The 22025-nt window shown below is 37.1% G+C and overlaps 1 protein-coding gene across 2 annotated transcripts in view; it reads left to right on the plus strand.

The window, feature by feature from the left end:
- Window positions 1-22025, plus strand: part of CNTNAP5 (contactin associated protein family member 5) — a 1122001-nt gene that overhangs the window by 932718 nt on the left and 167258 nt on the right. For both annotated transcript variants that reach the window (XM_053670714.1, XM_053670716.1), the window contains exons 15-18: window positions 2462-2589; window positions 2766-2936; window positions 6935-7156; window positions 15122-15361. In XM_053670714.1, the coding sequence (XP_053526689.1) occupies window positions 2462-2589; window positions 2766-2936; window positions 6935-7156; window positions 15122-15361 (761 nt within the window). The remainder of the gene's footprint in view (window positions 1-2461; window positions 2590-2765; window positions 2937-6934; window positions 7157-15121; window positions 15362-22025) is intronic.

Below are 22025 nucleotides of genomic sequence, written 5' to 3' on the forward strand. Positions count from 1 at the left end.
ATTCAAAGTTCCCTTGATGCCTAGGTTGCCTATCAACTGAACATATTTCTCAGCTGCATTTCATTGACCAGTGCAGTGTTGGGTTCCACCACACTGTTTTTATTTTATTTTTTTTTTAGAGAATTTTAAATTCATTGCCAAAATTTGAAAATTGAGAATTTTTACATTAATATTCCAGGTTAGCCCATTAGTCTTATTACATATAAATAACATAATTACCTTTTTACTAATGGATATCATTGCCTTCCTTAGAACAGCCCACTTTCTTTCTTGCAGTCTTCTTATCTTCTTTCTTTCTCTTTGTTTTTACCCCTGACAGTGAACCTGTGTGTCAGGTTCTATATATCATCTAACATAAAGCCAGCTTCACTCATTTTTACTCCTTTTCTGATCTCCATTGTCATTTGACTTTGTATCTGTTTCCAGTTCATTAAATAACTTTGGATAGCAGTTATTTATTTATTTATTTATTTATTTAAGTTTTTAGATGAAAAGTAATTTTGGTAATATGTATTGCATCATCAAATTTAATATGAATCTTTTCCTCTTTTGTTTGGAAAAGATTTTTATCCTTAGAATGCTATTTGGATATCCAAATACTTTGACACAAGGACATCAAATTGATGTTGACAAGATGACAGTGTGTAAGGGAAGCACTATACAATTTCACCTTGAAAATAAAAATGGGGAGAGAATAATCCTATGGGGATAGAGAGCTACATTGAGAGGGGATGTGGTTTTGGTTTATACCACTTTGACTACTTGGAATTTGCTTTGTAATCTCTTCCTGAGAAGTTATTGGAATGTGAAGACTCATAATTTAAGTAACATTTAGATCTGTACTTTCAAATACAAACAAAAGTCTTAGTTCAGATAAGAATTAAAGTTGATTGTTACTACTCTATTTTTCAGCATTTCCCATATATCAGACACCATGCTAAATTACTATATAATATCATTTAATCCTGTAACTCTATGATACAGAATTTATCTCCATTTTAAAACTGAGGATACTGGGGAGTCTCAGATATAAAGTGATTTGCCCAAGCTAACACAGATAGAAACTGGGGACCTGATTTTCTAGAACAAATCTGTCTGTTTCCAAAGCTATACCCTTAAAGCACTTTATTGCACTATTTGGTCCTTGCTGTGTTTTCCCAATCAATAACCTGGATATTATTTTTTGTTGTCTCTAAACTCAGAGAGTTAAATGATAATGAAATTTATGGTGATTGTAAGTGTTTTGTTGACTTCTTTATGAATACAGTTAGATCACCAATATGAATCTGCTTCTTTATGTTCTTGTTATCAACTTGCTGCACCATATACTTTGCCCTGAATATTGGATAATGTTCCTCTGTCTTTCAATTCGCATGTACCAGCAAGATGATCCATCTTTCATTGAACTGAGGCTGTGTTAGTGGGAAGCCCAGCCCACTTGTCTGTGGTTCTCAGAGTGCCTCAAATGATTCAGTTCCACTCAGATTAACATATATTTTTGACATACTTGTCAAATTTAGATATGGGATAGATCCCAAGTATGTGACCACACTCCTGCCCCTCTGTCACGTCACCTTAGGCAAGTTTCCTAATATTTCTGAGCCACAGTTTCTAATTGCTAAGTGGCAATAATGGCACCCACTGCATAGACATATTGTATGGGAAAATTAAACATACTTCTTAGTATATTTCTGGTTCAAAATATTTATTAATTCAATTACCTACATCTATTTTTTACTCTCAGTTAAATATTATGTTATCAGTAGTCCAAAAACATAATGTACAAAGAAAAAAATCAGTTGCCTAATCCTATTATTTAAGAAAACTGTCAAAGGTTGACTAGTCAGTTTCCTGCTTGCACAATCAACAAAGGGAAGGCCAAGGTCCTTAACTACCAAGATCTTTAAAACACAGAACAAAATGAAGAGCAACAAAGCAGTAGCTGCAAAAACTTTGTCTTTAACCTAGAGATAAAAGGTGATAAGAAGCATCCTAAACTTATTAAAATGGTTGGCAGGTGGCTAAAACAAGTGCTTGGAGTGATTTCACAAATAAGCTGCAATAGGGATTTGTGATGCCTATTTTAAACGAGTTCCTGAGATAGGCAGTCTCTGTATGAAAAACTATGAAGACAGAGGCAATATTTCTTTTTTGTCAGCACTACACCAGGCTGGTGGATGGTCTAAGCTACAACAAGCAAAAGGAAGATCTGAAAACTACCTGTTTCTTGAAAGACTTAGGAAAAATGAAAAATCAGCTTGTTTTTGGAAACTGGCCATGTGTTTTGCAATTGGCATTCCAGGTTTTCACACACTGTTAGAAGATGAAAGGCTCTCTGTTACCCTCCATCCTGCGCCACCCTGTTGCAACCACCAAAATCAATTCTCTAAAGAGGAGTCTTGGTAAAGCGTCTCTGTGTTATCCACCTTTTCTCCTTTTGTCTTAAATTTATGTTTTTCAGGACAAATGATACTGGTTTTCTTTCCTTCAAAGACCACTTGCCTGTAACTCAGATAGTTATCACTGATACCAACAGATCAAACTCAGAAGCTGCTTGGAGAATTGGTCCCCTGCATTGCTATGGTGACCGTGAGTACTAATGGAAGGCAGCTTTCTTTCTGCATTACATAAGCACATTATGTTTTCATTCCCTTACCCCTTTCCATGCAGTTTCCCCAAGGCTTGACAATTATCATCCACATTCTCAGCATTCTATACCCTGTTGCCAAACAGTAAACCATGCTTAAGGGTTTTCTCATTTGCAGGGCACTTCTGGAATGCAGTCTCATTTTATACAGAAGCCTCCTACCTACACTTTCCTACCTTCCATGCGGAATTCAGTGCTGATATTTCCTTCTTTTTTAAAACCACAGCTTTATCTGGAGTTTTTCTAGAAAATCTTGGCATTACAGACTTCATCCGACTTGAAATAAGCTGTAAGTTCCCTCATTTATGAATTAATATAATTGGTCAACAGAAGAAACTCCAGTCTTTTCCACTGAGTGCCAATTTGTACTGCAAAATTAATGTTACTGGACATCTGTAAAATTAGCAATGACAATTTCTAGTTCCTTCCAAGTTTTTGTATTAGCATTACCTATAAGTATTTAATTAGTCATTCTCTCATCAAAATAGTGTATTACCCAAATTCCATGGATAACCTTCCATGGCAGTGGCCTTTATGTGATGATCCATGGGTATTTCTTACCTATGACTTCAAACTTCTACACCACAGAATGTGTTCATGACAATTTATGTGGAAAGCTAAAGAAAGGGCTATTATTATGCTTTCTATGTTTGGAATCTACTGTTTTGTTGTACTTTTGCTCTGAAAGTAATATCCTCACTTGTTTCTTGCCTCTAGAAGTAAGTCTCTACCCAGTGAGAATCCCCAGTGTTTCTCTCCCACTTCACCGTGAACTTTGGTGTATCTAGTGCATTTGATGCCACAATGGATCACTTTTTAACACTCCATCTCCTATATACAAGTTAAATAAAAAATAATAAATGCAGAAGATAAGATGCCCTACTATTAAACTTTAATACATAATCATGTTAATAAAATATTCTAATACAAGAAGAAAATATAATAGTTGAATACTTTTCAATTACATTAGTTACTTTTTCTAAAAAGGAAAAATCATACCTGCATACTGTCTTATCCAGTAACAATAATAACAATAACATTTCTGTTTCTTAGGCTTTACATCTACAAATTTGTGAATGACTTCATCAAAATTGATCTTTGCATGCTCATGTGTAATAGACCATGATCAGATTTATCCCCTATTTTCTCTCATATTTATCAACAGATATTTTTATAAATTTAAAATTATTTTTTACATTGAAAAATATATGTATAAATTGCAGAAAATGTTTTCAGCATAAGGATACATTTGGTACAGAGTCATTATACAAATCCCATTTTATAATAAATTAAAAATATTTCAATGTTTTCTATGTATATTTTTTCATAATCACATCTAACAACTTTCAAATATCTCTGCAATAAAGAATCATCTTAAAATATTTTCCGCAGAAAATCATCATAGATCGCTATTCTATTTGGTAAAATTTAAAGGATTTCTGAGTATTTCAAATTGCTTGAGCTCTCTTTTCATGCAATTTTTCCACAACCCCTATGGTACTATATATTCATGTGTTTCAACAGATTTGAGTTAAATAATGATAGGTCAGTAATTATAAAGTCACTCAGAACTTCATTTCTTATTCTTAAAAATAAATGAATACAGGATGGGGCAAAAGTAGGTTTACAGTTGTGAGCAGGTGAAATGTAGAATTTATTCTTTTATAATTATTTATTAATTATTGCATTATTTTCCATATGAACAACTTTAAACCCACTTTTGCCCTACCCTGCATATCTGAGTTTGCATGTTCAGGAGCCAGCAGCATATGTGGAGTTCTTTCTATTAATTTCCCTCTAGAATAGAATACGTTCTAAATGAGAATAATAAAAAGTCCTATTTGAGGCTTACATGTGTATATTATTAAAATTATACAACATCAGCATTTGTTATACTTAGACAAAAATAATAGAGGACTGTTATGACTTACATTTAGATATGGAGGTGCATAGTAATAACAAGAAACAGATCTACTTTCAGTTGCTTGTGCTAGTTTTTCTACTTGCCACACTAGGGGTAACCTCTTATTTCTTATATACAGGGTAGATTGCTTCCATCATCTTGCCATTGTTATACCAATAACCATGAAGACTCATGCTTGTCATTAGGAGTCTCATTCATCTGTGTTAAAATTAATGTTTTCTATAGTTTGGTTGAGGCAGTTGACTATATTAGAATAATGTGACCTCATCCTATACCATTGAAAGCTTAACTAATGTCTTGCCAGTAGAAAATCAGACATTTAAGAGCTCCAGAAAAAGAGCAAAAAGCATTAACCACAGAAGATAGCTGCAGTGTGAATATGCTTCTCCCACAAATTATCAAACTCTAGGTTTTCCTTTTGCAATTACACACAATTCATAAAGCAAATAAATTGCTCTTGTTAATTGGTGGTTTTGACCTCCTTTTACTCCAGCAATCAGGACTATTTAGAGGAGGAAACTGGTGGCTTTAGTGTGAAGTAAGATACCTTGTACCTAACTTGGCCTGGGACTGAAGATGTAGAGTTGGGTGCCAACTATCTCATAATATAATACAATAACCCCAATGTAAATTTAGTAAGAATTAGGCTTCAAGGCCATTTGATTATTACAAGCAGCAGCTAATGTTATGGCTTATTATCACATGGTAATACGTGATGATTTATTGTTAATTACATTTCAATGTCCAATTTGTACTTTTTGGTACTGAATTTTAGATTGTACAAAAATGTCTTAAATGCAAGTGGTATTACATTTAATGAAAATTTAAAATCCATCAGGATTAATTTATAAACAACCTGACAATTAGATACTGTTTTTTATTCTTATTTCACAAATGAGAAAACTGATACAGAACAAAGTGCAACACTAACCTGAGATCATGAAGACTCCAGAGTCCACACTTTCAATTTCATTTTAAAGGCCTCTATCTCATTGCTTTTCCTCTAAGTCAGGGCTCACATTTTCCAGAATGAAAAATAATTCAAGTTCTCAGTTACTTAAAATTCTGCAGGTTGGGGTTTTTTATACCAAGACTGGTTTTAGGTTAGGGTTTAAAGTTAAAGAGGGAGTGGTCCAGGGTGTTCTTTGATCTCTGATAATTCTCTTGCAGCTAATGACTTTATCAGATCTTGCAGCTGCAGTAAATACCCATGTTCTGTTTTAGAGCTAAAGGAAAGGGGACAACTTCAAGGTGCTAGGAAAAAGGGAAGGTCTGACATATGAAGGTTCTATTTATTGAAATGGACTGTCTACTTCTTAGCTTCAATTTATAATTTAACCTCCACTTCCTTTAGATTTAGAAAAATTTTATGTAATAATAGCATATATAAGAGGATATACTCAATTGAGAAAAATAATTCTAAGTTTGAAGTAAGATTAAGCTTATTATCTGAGAAACAGAAAATTACAATTCTAAGAAGTTTTTTACCTATAAAATGGAAATAAAAACAAAGCCTTTCTAATAAGGTTATTTTGAGGATGAAAATGATAGAATCTATGGTCAGTGCTTTGTACAGTGTCTTGTAGAGTTCACTGTACCTACTTTGCTATGTCTACTTCTCTCTTTCTCTCCCTCCATGGCTCTATGACTTCTGCTGACACCATTACCACCACCACCACCACCACTATCATCATTGTCATATCTTTATATGTATTACTAACCCTCACTGGTTGCAACTGGCTTGTATGATATATAAATTGATATAGAAGGGCAGAGTCAGGGAAGGAGCCCAGAGTGGGGAGGGAGGTGCATGTGTTCCATACCAGACAGCGCCACTTGCAGCTATGTCTCCTTGCACATACACTTAAACTTTCTGAGTTGCTCTCTCTTTTTTTAATCTTAGTTCAAATGCTTATATGACATTTATCAATAAAATAACATGGAGAAGTGCACTGGATGGATATTCCAGGCCACCAGTCTTTTCCCTAAAGGAGTGAAGCTGCCTGGCTAACCCAGTATCTATACATATCTAGGAGGACAGGAAGCCAAAATGGACACAGAAAACCCAGAACTTTGAAACATATACATATGTATCAGATTGACATTGGTGTTGTGGGTCCCTACACTATTACCTGAATTCTCAAACTCAGAATTGATGGGGCCAAAATAAAATCTTGAGGCATAGTATTTGTTAGATATTACTATCAATATTAATTTTAGTACTGCAGGGGTTTCTACTGAACTCCTGTTTACCTAGCTATTGACTTATGATTGTTTATATTTTTTAGTCACAATATACTTATGCCCCAAATGCATTGATGACTCCTTTCATCTTTCTACCTATTTCCCTCTTTTGGTTTCAGCTCCTTCTGAGATCACTTTTGCCATTGATGTTGGGAATGGTCCCGTAGAGCTTGTAGTCCAGTCTCCTTTTCTTCTGAATGACAACCAATGGCATTATGTTCGGGCTGAGAGGAACCTCAAGGTGACCTCACTCCAGGTGGACAGCCTCCCCAGGATGAGCAGGGAGACTTCTTCAGAGGAGGGCCATTTCCGACTGCAGCTGAACAGCCAGTTGTTTGTAGGTAGGGGAAATTTTAAGGCATCCTTTACACTAAAATCCTTGCAAAACCATTCTGTGACCAGGCCTAAAGGAAATCACTTTTATTTTAAGCCAAATAAATGAATAAAATATGACATAAAACATTTATAATTGTAAATTTTATTTTACAATTTTTTTCTTGCTTCATTAGCCACAGCAATAAAAGATTATGGGAGAAAAAGATTATGTAGTAAATTTTGAGATGATCTCAGACTTTTTTTGTATCTTTTATCCTTGTACATATCCAGGGACTCCTATTATTTTTTTATTTTTATAATCCTAATACTCTTAGAAAAATAATCTATAAGCTATTTATACCCTAGTGGTGCCAACTTAAAGTCAGTGAGCTACATTTTCCCCTTTTGGCTGATACCTAACTCCTAGGATCATAACTATGTAATAAAATATGCTGTGCCATCTACAATGGATTTTAGTCATCAGTAATATGATGATCACTTCTCGGCTTTTTGGCTAAGATCAAGCATAGTCATATGATGAGAGAAGGAACTATTGATTTTTAAACTAGGGGCTTCTTTGATACTCCCTAAAATTATATTACTTGGGTGGCTGCCTTACATAAAGCCGTCCTCACCTCTAAGCAAATGACTCTCCACTGCTCATTGACTCCATGAGATTCAGGTCAGGCTTTAGACAAGTTGTTCATCTGAACTGGCTGCCACTGCTGATCATAGGGGAGTGGAAAAGTGCAGACATCATTCACTGAGTCATTCATTTATTAATTTCACAGTCACTGAGAACCTAACATACATCAGACTCCTTGTTGAATGGTAGAGACTGACAGAGAAGTTGTGCAATGACACTGCTTTCAAAGAGTTCACAGTTGTGTGTGTGTGTGTGTGTGTGTGTGTGAGAGAGAGAGAGAGAATTTAGCTACATTAGTCCAAGTCAGAAAGATCAGTCTTATAGCTGTAATTTAGAAAGGATTTTTTTTATAATATGTTGAGCAAAGCAGGTAAAGCTTTAAAGCACAAAATTTAGCTGTAAATGTTAGGGAATAACATTGTAATATTGTAATTGTAACAATATCAATTGTTAATATTATAATTGTAATTGCAATATTATCAAAGCAAAGAAACTGCTCTTACATAAAACTTGAAGTTCAGATGCTTAAAACAATGATACAAATGGGTTCCAAAAGTTGCCAATCTCCCCAGACTTAATTTTCCTCTTCTTTTTTAAAAATTTAACCATCACACTATATAAATTTCCTGTAAGTGAAAACATTCCATTAGCAATCAACTGGTGTTTTCACTTGCTTTTTTTACATTGGCTTTGTAAACATTTTAGCCCTGAAGAAAGTAGTCACTGAAAGCATGTAAGCCAAAAAAAAAAAAAAAAAAAAGAGACATCATATTTTCTTTTGTCAACAGGAATCATTTCTTCTTCATCTGTCATGTTTTTCATATCTACCAGAAACTTGGATACAAGTGATTAAAACAATGTTATGATTATAAGAGATTTACTTATTTAATAACCTATTTAAGTGATATAATTATTAAAATAATTTAAAAATTGATATTAATGTTTTAATTCTCATTAAATATCACACGTTGTTTATCTGAAGAAGTTTGTTAATCATCAAGATTTTTGGTGAAATAAATTCAAGTAGTTTGAAAGTTTCATAAATTATATTCATGCCAAAGTTTAATTTATCTTCAGACAGTCTTTATGAATCTTTCAGGCTGAAATTTGTATATAAAAATTATGTAATGTTTGATAGTTTCATACAAATTTTATATAGCTATGCTTTATCATATGTCCTAAATATGTGATAATTTTCTGCACATCAACAGGAAAAATAGGCAGCTGTGTCTCATGGTAGGTATCTCTCCACAGATATTTCAATTAAACTGATCACAAAGATACTGAGTTGTAGGAGCATGTGGATGGATCTAGAGGTGACACCTTGCTCAAGGTGGAGCCAAGGTCAGAGGAGCCAAGGTCAGCTGTGGCAAGAGTACCTTCTTCTATGTTTATCTCCAATAAAGTCCATCTCCAAAGTTACTCAGCTTTATTGAATTTGTCTCAATATTCATGAAGAAGAAAAATGCTGTCGGAGGTTATTTTAGTTTGTGAATTTGAATTTTATTGTTTAGTTTTCAGTGATATATCCATTTAGAAGTATCAGGTGTCTCAAAATGCTGAGGTTGTGATATTTCTAGTTTTACAATTTAGTGGTTCAAAAAAAAAGAGCAAAAACCAAAATAACAACAACAACAATAACAATATGCTCTATTTAGCTACAGCAACCCAAATGAAGAATTACATTTCTTATCATTTGGAAATTTAGAGACACTGAATACTTTTATTTGCTGGGCAGAAAAAAATATTAGTTTGTTCTTCTTTACTGTGATAAATTGAATGTGACAGTACTCAAATATTAATTTGGTTGTGCCTGACCAGATACCTTTAGGCACTGAACTATCTTTCAAGTCATTTAACATGGTAATCACTGTTATTTCCTCTGTGCTCCTGAGTGCTTCCTGAGTACCAGAAATGGGTTGAAGTTCATAGGATAAGGTGGACCTCTTTATATTGCCCCTGATATTGGAATGTGAAGTTGAAATGTTGGTAACATTAGTCAATTCATGCTGGATTCTCAGAAATAATATTTTAACTTCAGGCTTTTATACCACACTAGTTGCAGTGACATTTACAACCATACTTTTTCACTGATCACGTTTTCTTTAACAGAGTAGGAGAAACTTTATAACATATGGCTTCTGAAATGTATGCTGATTGCTTGTGATTGCCCCATATTTGATAATTTTGGAGGTCTCATCCACCCGCTTTGCTATTCCCTGCTAATGTGCCAGTCGCTATGAGAATGAGGCAAGAGGTTTCCAAGAACTTGCACCCATGCAAACAGTGAAATGAGGAGATATGGGTATGAATTCCAAGTAAATTGCCAGCAGGCCATGAGGCCTTGGTTAAAAAACAAACAAACAAACAAAAAGTTTAAAAAAGCTAAAAAAAACCCCACAAAAACTAGCCTAAGCATACTCATTTTTTCATTTGCAAAATGAAAATGATGGGGCTGATAACTAATTTTTTACATTTTCAGGACTTATTATCTCCGTGTACATCATTAGGAATGACATCTTTAGCCTCATGCCTAGGTGTGTGTAGCAGCAAGGAAAAGTCTCATTTTCTCCAAGTATGACAATATCAAATTTTTCTAGATGTGCTGCAATTATAGAGTGGACATTTGTAAAGATGTTGGCCTGTGAGTCTCATTTTTGTGTGGCATTACTTCTATCTTACTTGTCTTTCATGGAACTTAGTTTCCCCCTTTTTTAGCTTGATTTCTTTGTCTGTGTCAAAATAAACTGAAATTACTCCCAACTTATAACTCCTTGGGGAAAGTACTACACTGTCTTAGTAAATCATAAAGTTGCAGAGATCCAAAATGTTGCTCTTGCCTCCACACTGGCAGGAAATTGGGAATATAGGAAATATTCCTATATTCAGGTAAATCATGTCAACTGTGGGGAGGGCACAAAAGAGAACAGAGGCCCTTATACTTGTGCTCAAGGAGGGCATAAGAAACCCAGAAGTGTCTCTGGAAGCACTGAGCATTTGTCCAGAGGACACATGGAGGTTTTCTAAGACAGGCTGAAAATGATGACAGTCACATTTTTAAGAATTGATTCATGTGCAGTCCAAAGAAGCAGCATTACGATGAACACGCTTAATATCAAGAGCTAATTGAAGAGTTTCATCTAACAGAGCTTCTAGTGAGGAGAGCTAACTAATGGTGTAAATTGTCAGCAAGAGTGATATAAAAGTCAAGAGGATAAATATATGTGTATATGTCACTTAGGAGAAGAAACCACGTAAAACACTAGGGGAAGGAAGTTGAATAATGATTCATTTATAGCAGTGACCCAAATTGTCTAATCAAATAGTTCATTTTAGGATTTTAGGGCTGTGAAGATATACAGGCTTTGAAGGTTAAGAGATCTCAGTATGACTCCTGGTTCTCTTTTATAAATTCTGGTGTAGCTCAGACTGGTGGGCGCTGTCCTTCAAACTGAATAGTTGCTGGTTCAATTCCCAGTCAGGGCGCATCCTTGGGTTGCAGGCCAGGTCCCCAGTTAGGAGCATGAGTGAGGCAAATAGTGATGTTTCCTTTTCACATTGATGTTTCTCTCCTCTTCTTCCCCCTCCATTTTTTCTCTCTCTAAAAATAAATTAATAAAATCCTTTGAAAATATGTTTGATCCTTGACTCTGGCCAAAACAATGTCTGTGGCACTAAGTTTTTTTAACTATGTAATATGAATAAAATGGATAATGCATTTTTATTATAGAGCATTGAGTTAATTATAAAGTTTCTAGCATATAGTAAAAATGTTTGTTTTTGTTAGAATTAGAGGCATTTTTATGGTTCCCAAACTACTTGTAGGTTAAGTATGAGACTCAGTTAAATGACTTTCAGAGGCTTTAAGAATAATGCTACATTTCTGTTGTCATTGTTTCAACCTTCTGTATACTCTGGACAAGCTAAAGACAAATCCACAAGGGCCAGGAAGGCAATGTGAATGATTGATGTGATTCTGGTAAAAGTGTGGTTATTGGAAAGTGCATGCAGGTCATCTTTTAGTGCAGCTGAGTTTTGTCATGCAGGAAGCAAGTTCCTTGTTAACAGATCTTCTGATTCTTTAGTGGAATACTTACTAGAATTTTTTTTAATGGCTTCTGTTTAAAAAGTGGGCAAAGAGTTAAAATAAATACTTGGTGGGCAATAAATATGTAAACTAAGGAATATGTGCACATGAGTGTAGGGGTGTGTGTTTGTGATAGTAGGGATGAAGGAGGAGAGTTGTGGAGTGCCTGGGGGAAAGTACCATATGACATAAACACAAGGTACATGATGAGGTTCAAAGTCAAGACACACCATGGACACAGGGCAGCCATTAACAATTCAGATGCCTGATACCCTGAAGTCAGAGCAGGAAGATGTAAAGATAAATGGAGACGAGACCTTTCATTGTATATCAGCTGTGCTAAGGATTTGAGCTTTTTCCCCCACATATGACTATTCTTTGGAGGGCATAAAACAAGTCTGGCAGAATTAAATTTTTACATATGGTTGATCTCTCTGATTGCAAGGTGGTGAGTGGATGCAAAGAGTCAGAGCTGAGAGTAGATACATCAATTGGTTATTGCTAGAATTCAAGTGGTGTGTGGCTCTGGGTGTAGAAGGAAGCAGATGGGTCCTACATATCTGCAAGAGAAAATCCACAGGGCTGGTTGTGGAGGAAGGACTGCGAGAGAAGAGGAGTAGGGAAAATTGTGGCTGCATTTCTGCCCAGTATTCAAGTTTCACAAAGATTCACACCTCTAACAGATATTGTACACAGAGTAGATAATGTCAGAAATGGAGGGCACTGACAACCTGACAGGGCAGGAGCGTGTGAGTGGGAACATCGTTTTAGAATTATTCTATACTGAGTCTACATACAGGGGTGAACAAAAGCAAGTTAACAGTTGTGAGTACACAAAACACAGAGGTTATTCTTGTATTACTAGTTAATTATTGTATTACTTTCCATACAGATAACTGTTTACCTACTTTTGCCCACACTTGCATTACTTCTATTACTTCTCCATAAAAAGTAAAGGAGCCTAAACTCTAATTTTTATTTGTTTTTCTTTTTCCTTGTAAAAAATAAAAAGCAATCAGGCAAAACCTGACATTTAGTTAATTTGCCATTGAGTTCATAGACCATTGTGTCATTTGTTTTGTCAGCACCTGGGATAGAACTGATTCTCCTTGGTTTGGGTCATTTTCACTATACTATGTCTCAAACATCAAGGGGCATTTTTCTGTCAGAGGAACCACCCCAGTCACTCTTTCCATTTAGACATTTGTTGACTGAGTAACGTGCAAAAATAGTGTGCAATATGTCCTTTATTCTCCACCTCTGCTAAAATAAAAGTGCCACTATGAAGACATATGAAGAGTTATTTAAATCCACCACGGGGAGTAACAACAAAATGAAGAAAAAATAAAATAAAATATTTCATTACATAAAGCCTTTCCTCTTTATTCTATGCAATCTCTAGGAAAGAAACAATGAACCTTCCTCTATAATCTGTTTTTTTTTATTTTTATTTTTCTTGTGTCTAAAAGGAGATGCACTCACTAAAATTGAGATAGGCAGAAGATTGCTGTTTGGGTTTGACCCCCTGGCTGGCTGGGGTATCACTTACCAGAAATGAAAACAAATGGGGTCTTATCATTAATTCAGGGTAAGAGACTAGATTAATCCTTTAGGAACATTCTGTCTTTAGATGCAGACAGTGACTGTCTGCATCTGAACACATGTATTTTAGGTCTGATGATATGATGTGATTCAGAGAAGGCAGAATTCTCCCTATTTCTACCCTATGCCACCATCCCCATTTCCACCATCCCCATTTCCAATATTTACTTGTCCACCCTGCCATGCTGACTGATGCCAGCAAAAATCATGTTACATGCTCATTTCTTTAACTTACAGCTTTGTTTCTTATTTAAATCTATATCCTCATTCTGAGATAGCACATTTGAAATTCATATCTGTATCTACCTTGGTAGGAATGTATTAATATTTTTTTTGGTAATTTGCTAGACCAAGATTTAATAAAGTTGCAGCAGGAAGGACTAGAGATGAATGAAGCTCAAAGAACAGAGGTGACTTGCAAAGAAAATAAGTGGCTGCTAGTCTTTGTTGTGTTCCAACACACCTTCTCCTCCTCTCCATCAGTTTTCCATGTAGAACCAGACCTGATTGTCCTCCACAATCTATGTGCATGGATTTGAGCCCAATGCATTGAATTTGGAACAGAACTTGGGTTCCTTATTGCTGAACATGTGTCTTCTCTGGGACCTTCGAGAATTCTCAACACAAAACAAATATCCTCTGATGGAATTTAACTTAATTTCTAGTTTGTTGTTTCTCAATACACATTTTTCTGATATTAGACATTTAGGTTAGTAGAATCTTGAATTTCTAACAGTAACAAAGTGCCCTGAGTCTTCGAATCTATTCCATTCTTGAATAATTTGCAGCAAGTATTGCAGATGTCTCTGAAACTGTCAATAGGTACCCTCAGCAGAAAGTGGGGTAGCAATTCTTTTCTGCATCTTAGAAGAAGAAATCTATCTTTCAAATAATAAGTTGAGGGTAATATCTTGGGTGGATAGATAAATACACAAATAGTTATAGATATAGATATACCAGTATAAGGATGTAAAAGAAGAGATACAAAAGAGCAGTGATGGAGGATGTACTGTATCTTAACTAAGCCTTACCGTAAACATATAAAATAGTTATTCTTATTGTACAGATCAAGTAGCTGAAGCTCTGGTGAGTCAGTGGTCAGTATGGCTAATCATCTAGTAACATGGAGTTTGACTCCATGTTTTTCTGGTTCTAAAATCCACCCTCTTTCTAGTTCATCATATTGCACTAATCAAATAAGCATTACAAAGCTCCTTGTGGTTTTCTAATTTCATGAGCCTAGCAACTTGCTTCTAACTTTTCCAGAGGTACAGTTTCACTCTATGCATTCAACTTCAGATTTCTGCTGTATGCTAAAAAGACATTTTATTTCATTTGCAGAGAACATGACAAGTTTTTTATCTTAAAGTTTCTGTCTTAAATATGTAGAGTACAGAATTCCATATGAAGTATGATCTCTTAAAAAACTGTTTTGAGTGTACATTGGGATGTGGGTGTTTTTCCCAGCCTGATAAGGCATAAATTTTTTCAAGGCTCTTTAAATTTCCAATTCTCCATAGAAACTTTAGTGGAAAAGTAACTGAAGCATCACAATAGAACAATTGTTAACTGTTATGAATGCCAATTCTAAACTTTAAAAAATTGGAACACTTTGATACCTTATATGTTTTTCCTTGTGTTTTTTTTGCCACTTAGGGGGAACATCATCAAAACAGAAAGGCTTTCTAGGATGCATACGTTCCTTACACTTGAATGGACAGAAACTGGACTTGGAGGAGAGGGCCAAGGTCACATCTGGAGTCCAGCCAGGATGCCCAGGCCATTGCAGCAGTTATGGCAGCATCTGCCACAATGGGGGCAAGTGTGTGGATAAGCGCAGTGGATACTTCTGTGATTGCACCAATTCACCACATGAAGGCCCCTTTTGCAAAAAAGGTAAAATAGGCATTTTTGTTTTTCCAATGTGCTGGGTTGTAGTACCTACAGCCTATGGCCAAGTCATATTATGGCATCACATTAAACAGTCTTCAAACAATTATTTGGTTTCCCTCAAGTTCTCTCTGTTTAGAGACTCTGCATATCTCCTCAGCATAATTACATTTATTCATATAACTGGGTGTGGGCACTGGCAATGAAATTATAATAAAAGGATAGTAAAAGTATAAGCAGGCTCACCATAGCTAAGAGTCAGCTGAGCACTGGGAGAGGTGGGATCTTATTTCTGTTGGGTCACATGGATCACGAAGGGTGCACTGACCTTCTCAGTTCTATTTCCTTAGTCCATAATTGTAATCAAAGCATCACAGAGTCTAACCTTGGTAGAAATTTAGAAGCCCTTAAGCAAACTAAGGCATTTTTACAACAGGGAGAGTGGAGATATGTTAGTAAAATCAGTATAATGTACTTAGTAACCCCCTCCCCTAATCTACAGGTGATATGAATGGGGTTTGAGGCTTTAAAAGCCCTCCCAAGAGACTCATACTTAGTACATCTGGGTGCTGAATATAAAACAGAGGAGTCAAAATTCCTGCCAGGATGCCTTTCTACATCCCCTTCAAATCCTACTGATTAATTGCATTGAGAAAAGCTAACCATGATGAATACTCATCTTAGGCAAGGAATGATAGTCATGATATAAGTTATCCAGAGAAATTCAAAATAAGAATACAAATTGTAATATCTTGTTTTTCAAGATATTTTTAGTATTTTTAAAATAGAATAATGAGAGATTTGATCTATTATATGCCTTTGCAGAATGTTTAAGTTTATTTTATTGATAAGAAGTTTGTTGAGCAAATACTAAAAACGGTCTTTCAAGAGCAGCATTTAAAGAGATCCAAGATGGCAGTGGAGTAAGTAGAAGTTACATGCACTTACTCCTGGGACAAAACTGGATTTACAACTAGAGTATAGAACAATCAACCTGAATAATTAACTGAAGACTAGCTGAACAGAAGTCTTATAACCAAGGATTGACTGAAGAAGCTGCTACAAGCCTGGTAGGAAGGGTGGAGACAGAAAAAATAGACTGGTCTCACTCCTATGGGCATAGCTGAGAATTCTAAAAAGTATTCTACCTGATAGGAGTTCCCCCTGAGGAACAAGGATCCCACCCTTATGCCAAGCTCCCCAGCCCAGAACATCAGAGCCAGGAAGAGGCACACACATAACATCTTACTATGAAAATCAGTGGGGTTTCTGTGCACAAGGGGGAGAGGAGTCTGCTAGATATACAGGCACCCTTTTAAAGCAATAGTGCACAAAATCTTTTTTGTAGCCACTGACCTTGAGGTCCAGCTTAGGGAGGGCAGAGCAGAGCAGAGCAGAGTGAGGAGACACTGGGATTAGCAGCTCCAGGGAGAGAGCTGAAGAGACAGCCACCAGGGTCCCTGTAGTTAGTTTCTAACCCATACAGAAGACACCAACTTTTATGGGTGGAGCACTTCCCTCCATATTGCGTCGTCAGACTGGGAAAATGGAATAACCCAACCTTCTAGACTCCCTGGCACTCTTCTCTGCAGAGTTCATACACCGCAGATGAATTAGCCACCTGGGCCCTGGGTATAGAGGTCTGGGCAGACTCAGAGAGTGTAAGTGACTGAGCTGTGTGGCTCTAATATGGCGGGGGGGAATATTTTTCTTGCACACCAAACTGGCACAGAGCCCTTCTTTCACAGAGCCGAATCTTGGTCTGTTTGGACCTGATACACTCTGCTGGTCTTACCCTGCTGACACCCTAAGATGCTGTCTCACCACAAAGGTCTTTGAACCTTTGAATCTGGTAGCAGCTAGTCTTGTTATACCATGGGACTTTAGCTGAGTGGCTTCAGACCCAGCACCTGTAGTGAGTTTGAACCTGTGTCAATCTGGTGAATACCACACTCTTGCAACTCAAGTGCCACCAGAGGCTCATTCATTGACTAAGTCTAAGAGGCAGCCATTAGGTGGAGACTAGTGGAGGTGGATCTTGGGGTGCCCTGGGCCTTTTGAAGATTGGACCCCAGTCTTGATGCTGGTAGAAGTTGGTCTCAGTGCACAGTTTGCTCCTTCTCATGTATACCTAATTCAATGTTTATCACAGTGTTATTTATGGTAGTTAAGCTATGGAAACAAGCCAACTGTCCATCAATAGATGAGTGGGTGAATAAGCTGTTGTATGTACATGAGATCTGTCCAAAAAGTAAACAGCCATGTACTATGAAAAATAGAGACATTTACTGAAGAAGATACAAGATACAATAAATATTGTACAAAGGACAATGATGCCTCAGCTACCTTCAAAGTAGACACCATGGGACTTCAAACAGCTCTCCCAGTCATTGTCAGCTGCCTGTCTTATTTTCCTGAATCTCAGCAACAGTCTGAAATCTCTTCCCTTTCAAAGGTGATTATGACATGATAGTGTGCATGAAAAGCTCTATGGACTCCACCAAAAACTACTTGGCCAAATAAATAAATTTGAAAAAACATCAGGATACAAAGTCAATATTCAGAAATTGAAAGCAATTTTGTATACTAACAATGAAATATCAGAACCAGAAATGAGGAAAAAATCCTATTTGCTATAGCCACAAGGAAAATAAATGATCTAGGAATAAACCTAACCAATGATATAAAAGAACTCTACTGAGAAAACTATAGAATACTGAAGAAAAAAATTAAGGGAGAAACAAATACATGGAAGCATATACTGTATTTATGAATTGGAGGAATTAACATCATCAAAATGTCCATTCTACCTAAAGCAATTTACAGATTCAATGCAGTACCTATTAAAGTACCAATGGCATATTTTACAGACATAGAACAAACACTTCAAAAATTTATATGGAACCATAAACAAGCCCAAATAGAAGCTTCTATTTTGAGAAAGAGCAAAGAAGGAGGAATCACAATACCTGATATCAAATTGTATTACAAGGCCACTGTAATCAAAACAGCCTGGTACTCACATAAAAACAAGCACATAGACCCATGGAACAGAACAGAGAGCCCAGAAATAAACCCAACTATCTACAGTCAATTAATATTTGACAAAGGGGGCAGCAACATAAAATGGAGTAAGAATAGCCTCTTCAACAAATGGTGTTGGGAGAGCTGGACAGCTACATGCAAAAAAATGAAATTTGACCACCAACTTATACAATACACAAAATAAACTCAAATTGGTAAAAAACTTAAATATAAGTCACAAGACCATAAAAGTCCTAGAGGAGAACATAGGCAGGAGAATCTCAGATATTCCAAGCAGCAATATTTTCACTGATACATCTCTTAGAGCAAGGGACATAAAGGAAAAAATAAACAAATTGCACCTCCACCTCATCAAAATAAAAAGTTTCTGCATGGCTAAAGAAAACATCAGCAAAATTAAAAGAGAGCCTACCATACGGAAAATATATTTGCCAATGATAGATCAGATAAGGGTTCGGTCTCCAAAATATATGAAGAAGTCACACCATTCCACTCCAGCAAAACAAATAATCCAATTAAAAAAATGGGCAAAGGATCTGAAAAGAAACTTCTACAAGGAGAACATGCAGAGGGCCCAGAGACATATGTAGTATGCTCAGCATCACAAGCCATCAGAGACATGCAAATTAAAACCACAACAAGATACCACTTCACACTGGTCAGAATGGCCATCATAACCAAATCAACAAATAACAAATCCTGGCTGTGTTTTGGAGAAAAGGCAACCCTAGTGTACTATTGGTGGGAATGCAAACCGGTGTAGTCACTGTGGAAAACAGTATGGAATTTCCTCAAAAAACTACAAATGGAACTGCCTCTTGACCCAGCATTTCCACTGCTCTAATTATACCCTAAGAATACTGAATCAGCAATTCAAAAGTACCTATGACCCTAATGTTCATAGCAGCACAATTTACAATAGCCAAGTGTCGGAAGCAATCTAAGTACCCATCAGTAAATGAGTGGATCAAAACACTATGGGGGACTTCCGCCAAGATGGAGGCATAGGTGGATATACCGTGCCTTCTCACACAACCAAGTTTAGAGACAACTAAATATTAGCAACAGAAAACACAGCCAGAACATGGAAAATTGAACTTTTCAGAAGTCTGTTAACAACAAATTCTTCAGCCTGACCGGTAAGGGGCGAAACCAGCAGCTGGTGGAGCAGGGTTGCACAGGAGGACTCGGTCAGATGGACTCAGGCGCATGGAATCCAGGCACAGGGTTGGACCTGGTGAGCGACTGAGCCAGCGACCAAGCGAGCGACCTTGGGGAAACAGTGAGGGAGCAGGGCTGCTGGTTGACTATGGTCGGGCATTTGTGCGCAGATAGACAAGCGAGGGAGTGGGTGATCGGACCAGTGCCCAGCAGGTCCCTGTGGCAAGCAGCAGCGGAGGGTGCCGCTATTTCCCCGCTCTGACCCCACCCCCACTCAAACCCCCCGCCCGGTAACCACCTACAGCTTGGCTCCTCACCCAGCCGCACAAAACAGCATAGGGTGCCGCCATTTCCCCGCTCTGACCACACCCCCACATAAGCATCACAACCCAGTGACCTGGGAGTCCGAGGCTCTGCTCCTCACACTTAACGGGCCCGAACAGACAAAAATGGCTCAAGAAGATCTCAAAGCCCCAGAGCCTATAAATCTAAGCGATGAAGAAATAGCAAAATTCTCGGATGCACAGTTTAAAACACTGGTGATCAGGATCCTCACAGAACTGGTTGATCATAGCCACACATTAGACAAATATATGAAGGCAAAACTAATTGAAATGAATGGAATTGCACAGGACACCAATAGCTATGAAAAGGAAACTGGGACTCAAATCAATGGAGTGGACCAGAAGAAAGCAAATAAATGGACAAACAGAAAAGAGTCAAGAAGCAAGAATTCAAAGAAATGAGGAGAGTCTTAGGAACCTCCAGGACACCTTTAAACCCTCCAACATCTGAATTATAGGGGTACCAGAAGGGGGAAAGGAACAGCCCCCAGTGGAAAACTTATTTGAACAAATAACAAAAGAGAATTTCCCCAATCTGGCAAAGGAAATAGACTTCCAGGAAATCCAGGAAGCTCAGAGAGTCCCAAAGAAGTTGGACCTAAGAAGAAACACACCAAGGCACATCATAATTACATTACCCAAGATTAAAATGAAGGAGAGAATCCTAGAAGCAGCAAGAGATAAGGGGACAGTCACCTACAAAGGAGTCCCCATCAGACTGTCAGCTGATTTCTCAAAAGAGACCTTCCAGGCAAGAAGGGGCTGGAAAGAAGTATTCCAAGTCATTAAATCTAAAGACCTACAACCAAGATTGCTCTATCCAGCAAAACTTTCATTTAGAATGGAAGGAAAGATAAAGTGGTTCTCAGATAAGACCAAATTCAAGGAGTTCATCATCACCAAGCCCTTATTATATGAAATGTTAAAGGGACTTACCTAAGAAAAAGAAGTTAAAAAAACATGAACAGTGAAAGGACAGCAAACTCACAGTTATTAACAACCACACCTAAAATGACAGCAAACTAAAAGGACAGCTAGATCAGGAGTGGAAACATAGAAATGAAGATCACAAGGAGGGTTAGCAACAGGGGAGTGGGAGGAGGAGAAGGGGGGAGAAGGTACAGAAAATAAGTAGCATAGACAGTAGATAGAAAATAGATGGGGAGGGCAAGGATAGTATGGGAAATATAGGATCTAAAAAACTTGAGACACATGGTCATAAACTAAGGGGGGGTAATGGGGACGGGGAGGTAGGGTGGAAGGTAATGAAGGGGGGAATAGAACAATTGTAATGGCATAATCAATGAAAAAATAAATTTAAAAAAACACTATGGTATATTTACACAATGGAATACTAAACCGCAGAAAGAAAGAAGGAACTCCTACCCTATGTCATAGCATAATGGAACTGGAGAGCATTATGCTAAGTGAAATAAGCCAGGCTGTGAAAGATAAATACCATATGATCTCACCTGTAAGTGGAATCTAATCAATAAAACAAACAAGCAAACAAAATATGACCAAGATATGAAAATAGAGAACAAACTGGTAGTAACCAGAAAGGAGGAGGGAGGGTACATGGGGGAAAGAAAGGGTTGTCAAGGAACATGTATAAAGGACCCGTGGAGAAATCCAAAGTGGGGTAGGACTGAGGGTGGGTTGCACAGGGCAGAGTTCTGGGGGGAAAATGGAGACAACTGTACTTGAACAATAAAACAAAACAGAAAAACAAAGTTGATTTTAGTTTTGGAAAAAGCAAGACGTTTTAGGGCACCAAATCTGAGCCTGTAGGGGTCTGAGCCACTTGGGTGATTGGATGTTTCATCAAAAAACCCTGCATGAGATCTGATGCATGAGCAGGTACATTGTCATGAGGAAGCTGCCAATCACCAGTTGCTCATGGCTGTGGCCTTTGAAATCATCCAAATAGTTTCCATGGAAGAATGTTCAAGCATAACACAAAATTTGATGCAGAGTCATTGCTCTACTCACTCAGTCATTTTGAATGTGATGACCACAGAGTACACATGCTCACTCAATGGAATCTACCACCTCCAATGACTAGTACAATCAAGTTGTCATTGTTCACCCATGTTCATTCCAGTCCACTCTCCTTGGCT

Source organism: Artibeus jamaicensis, unplaced genomic scaffold (genome assembly GCF_021234435.1).
Source record: "Artibeus jamaicensis isolate MK-2021 breed Jamaican fruit bat unplaced genomic scaffold, CSHL_Jam_final contig_61, whole genome shotgun sequence".
In the NCBI taxonomy this organism is placed as follows: domain Eukaryota; kingdom Metazoa; phylum Chordata; class Mammalia; order Chiroptera; family Phyllostomidae; genus Artibeus; species Artibeus jamaicensis.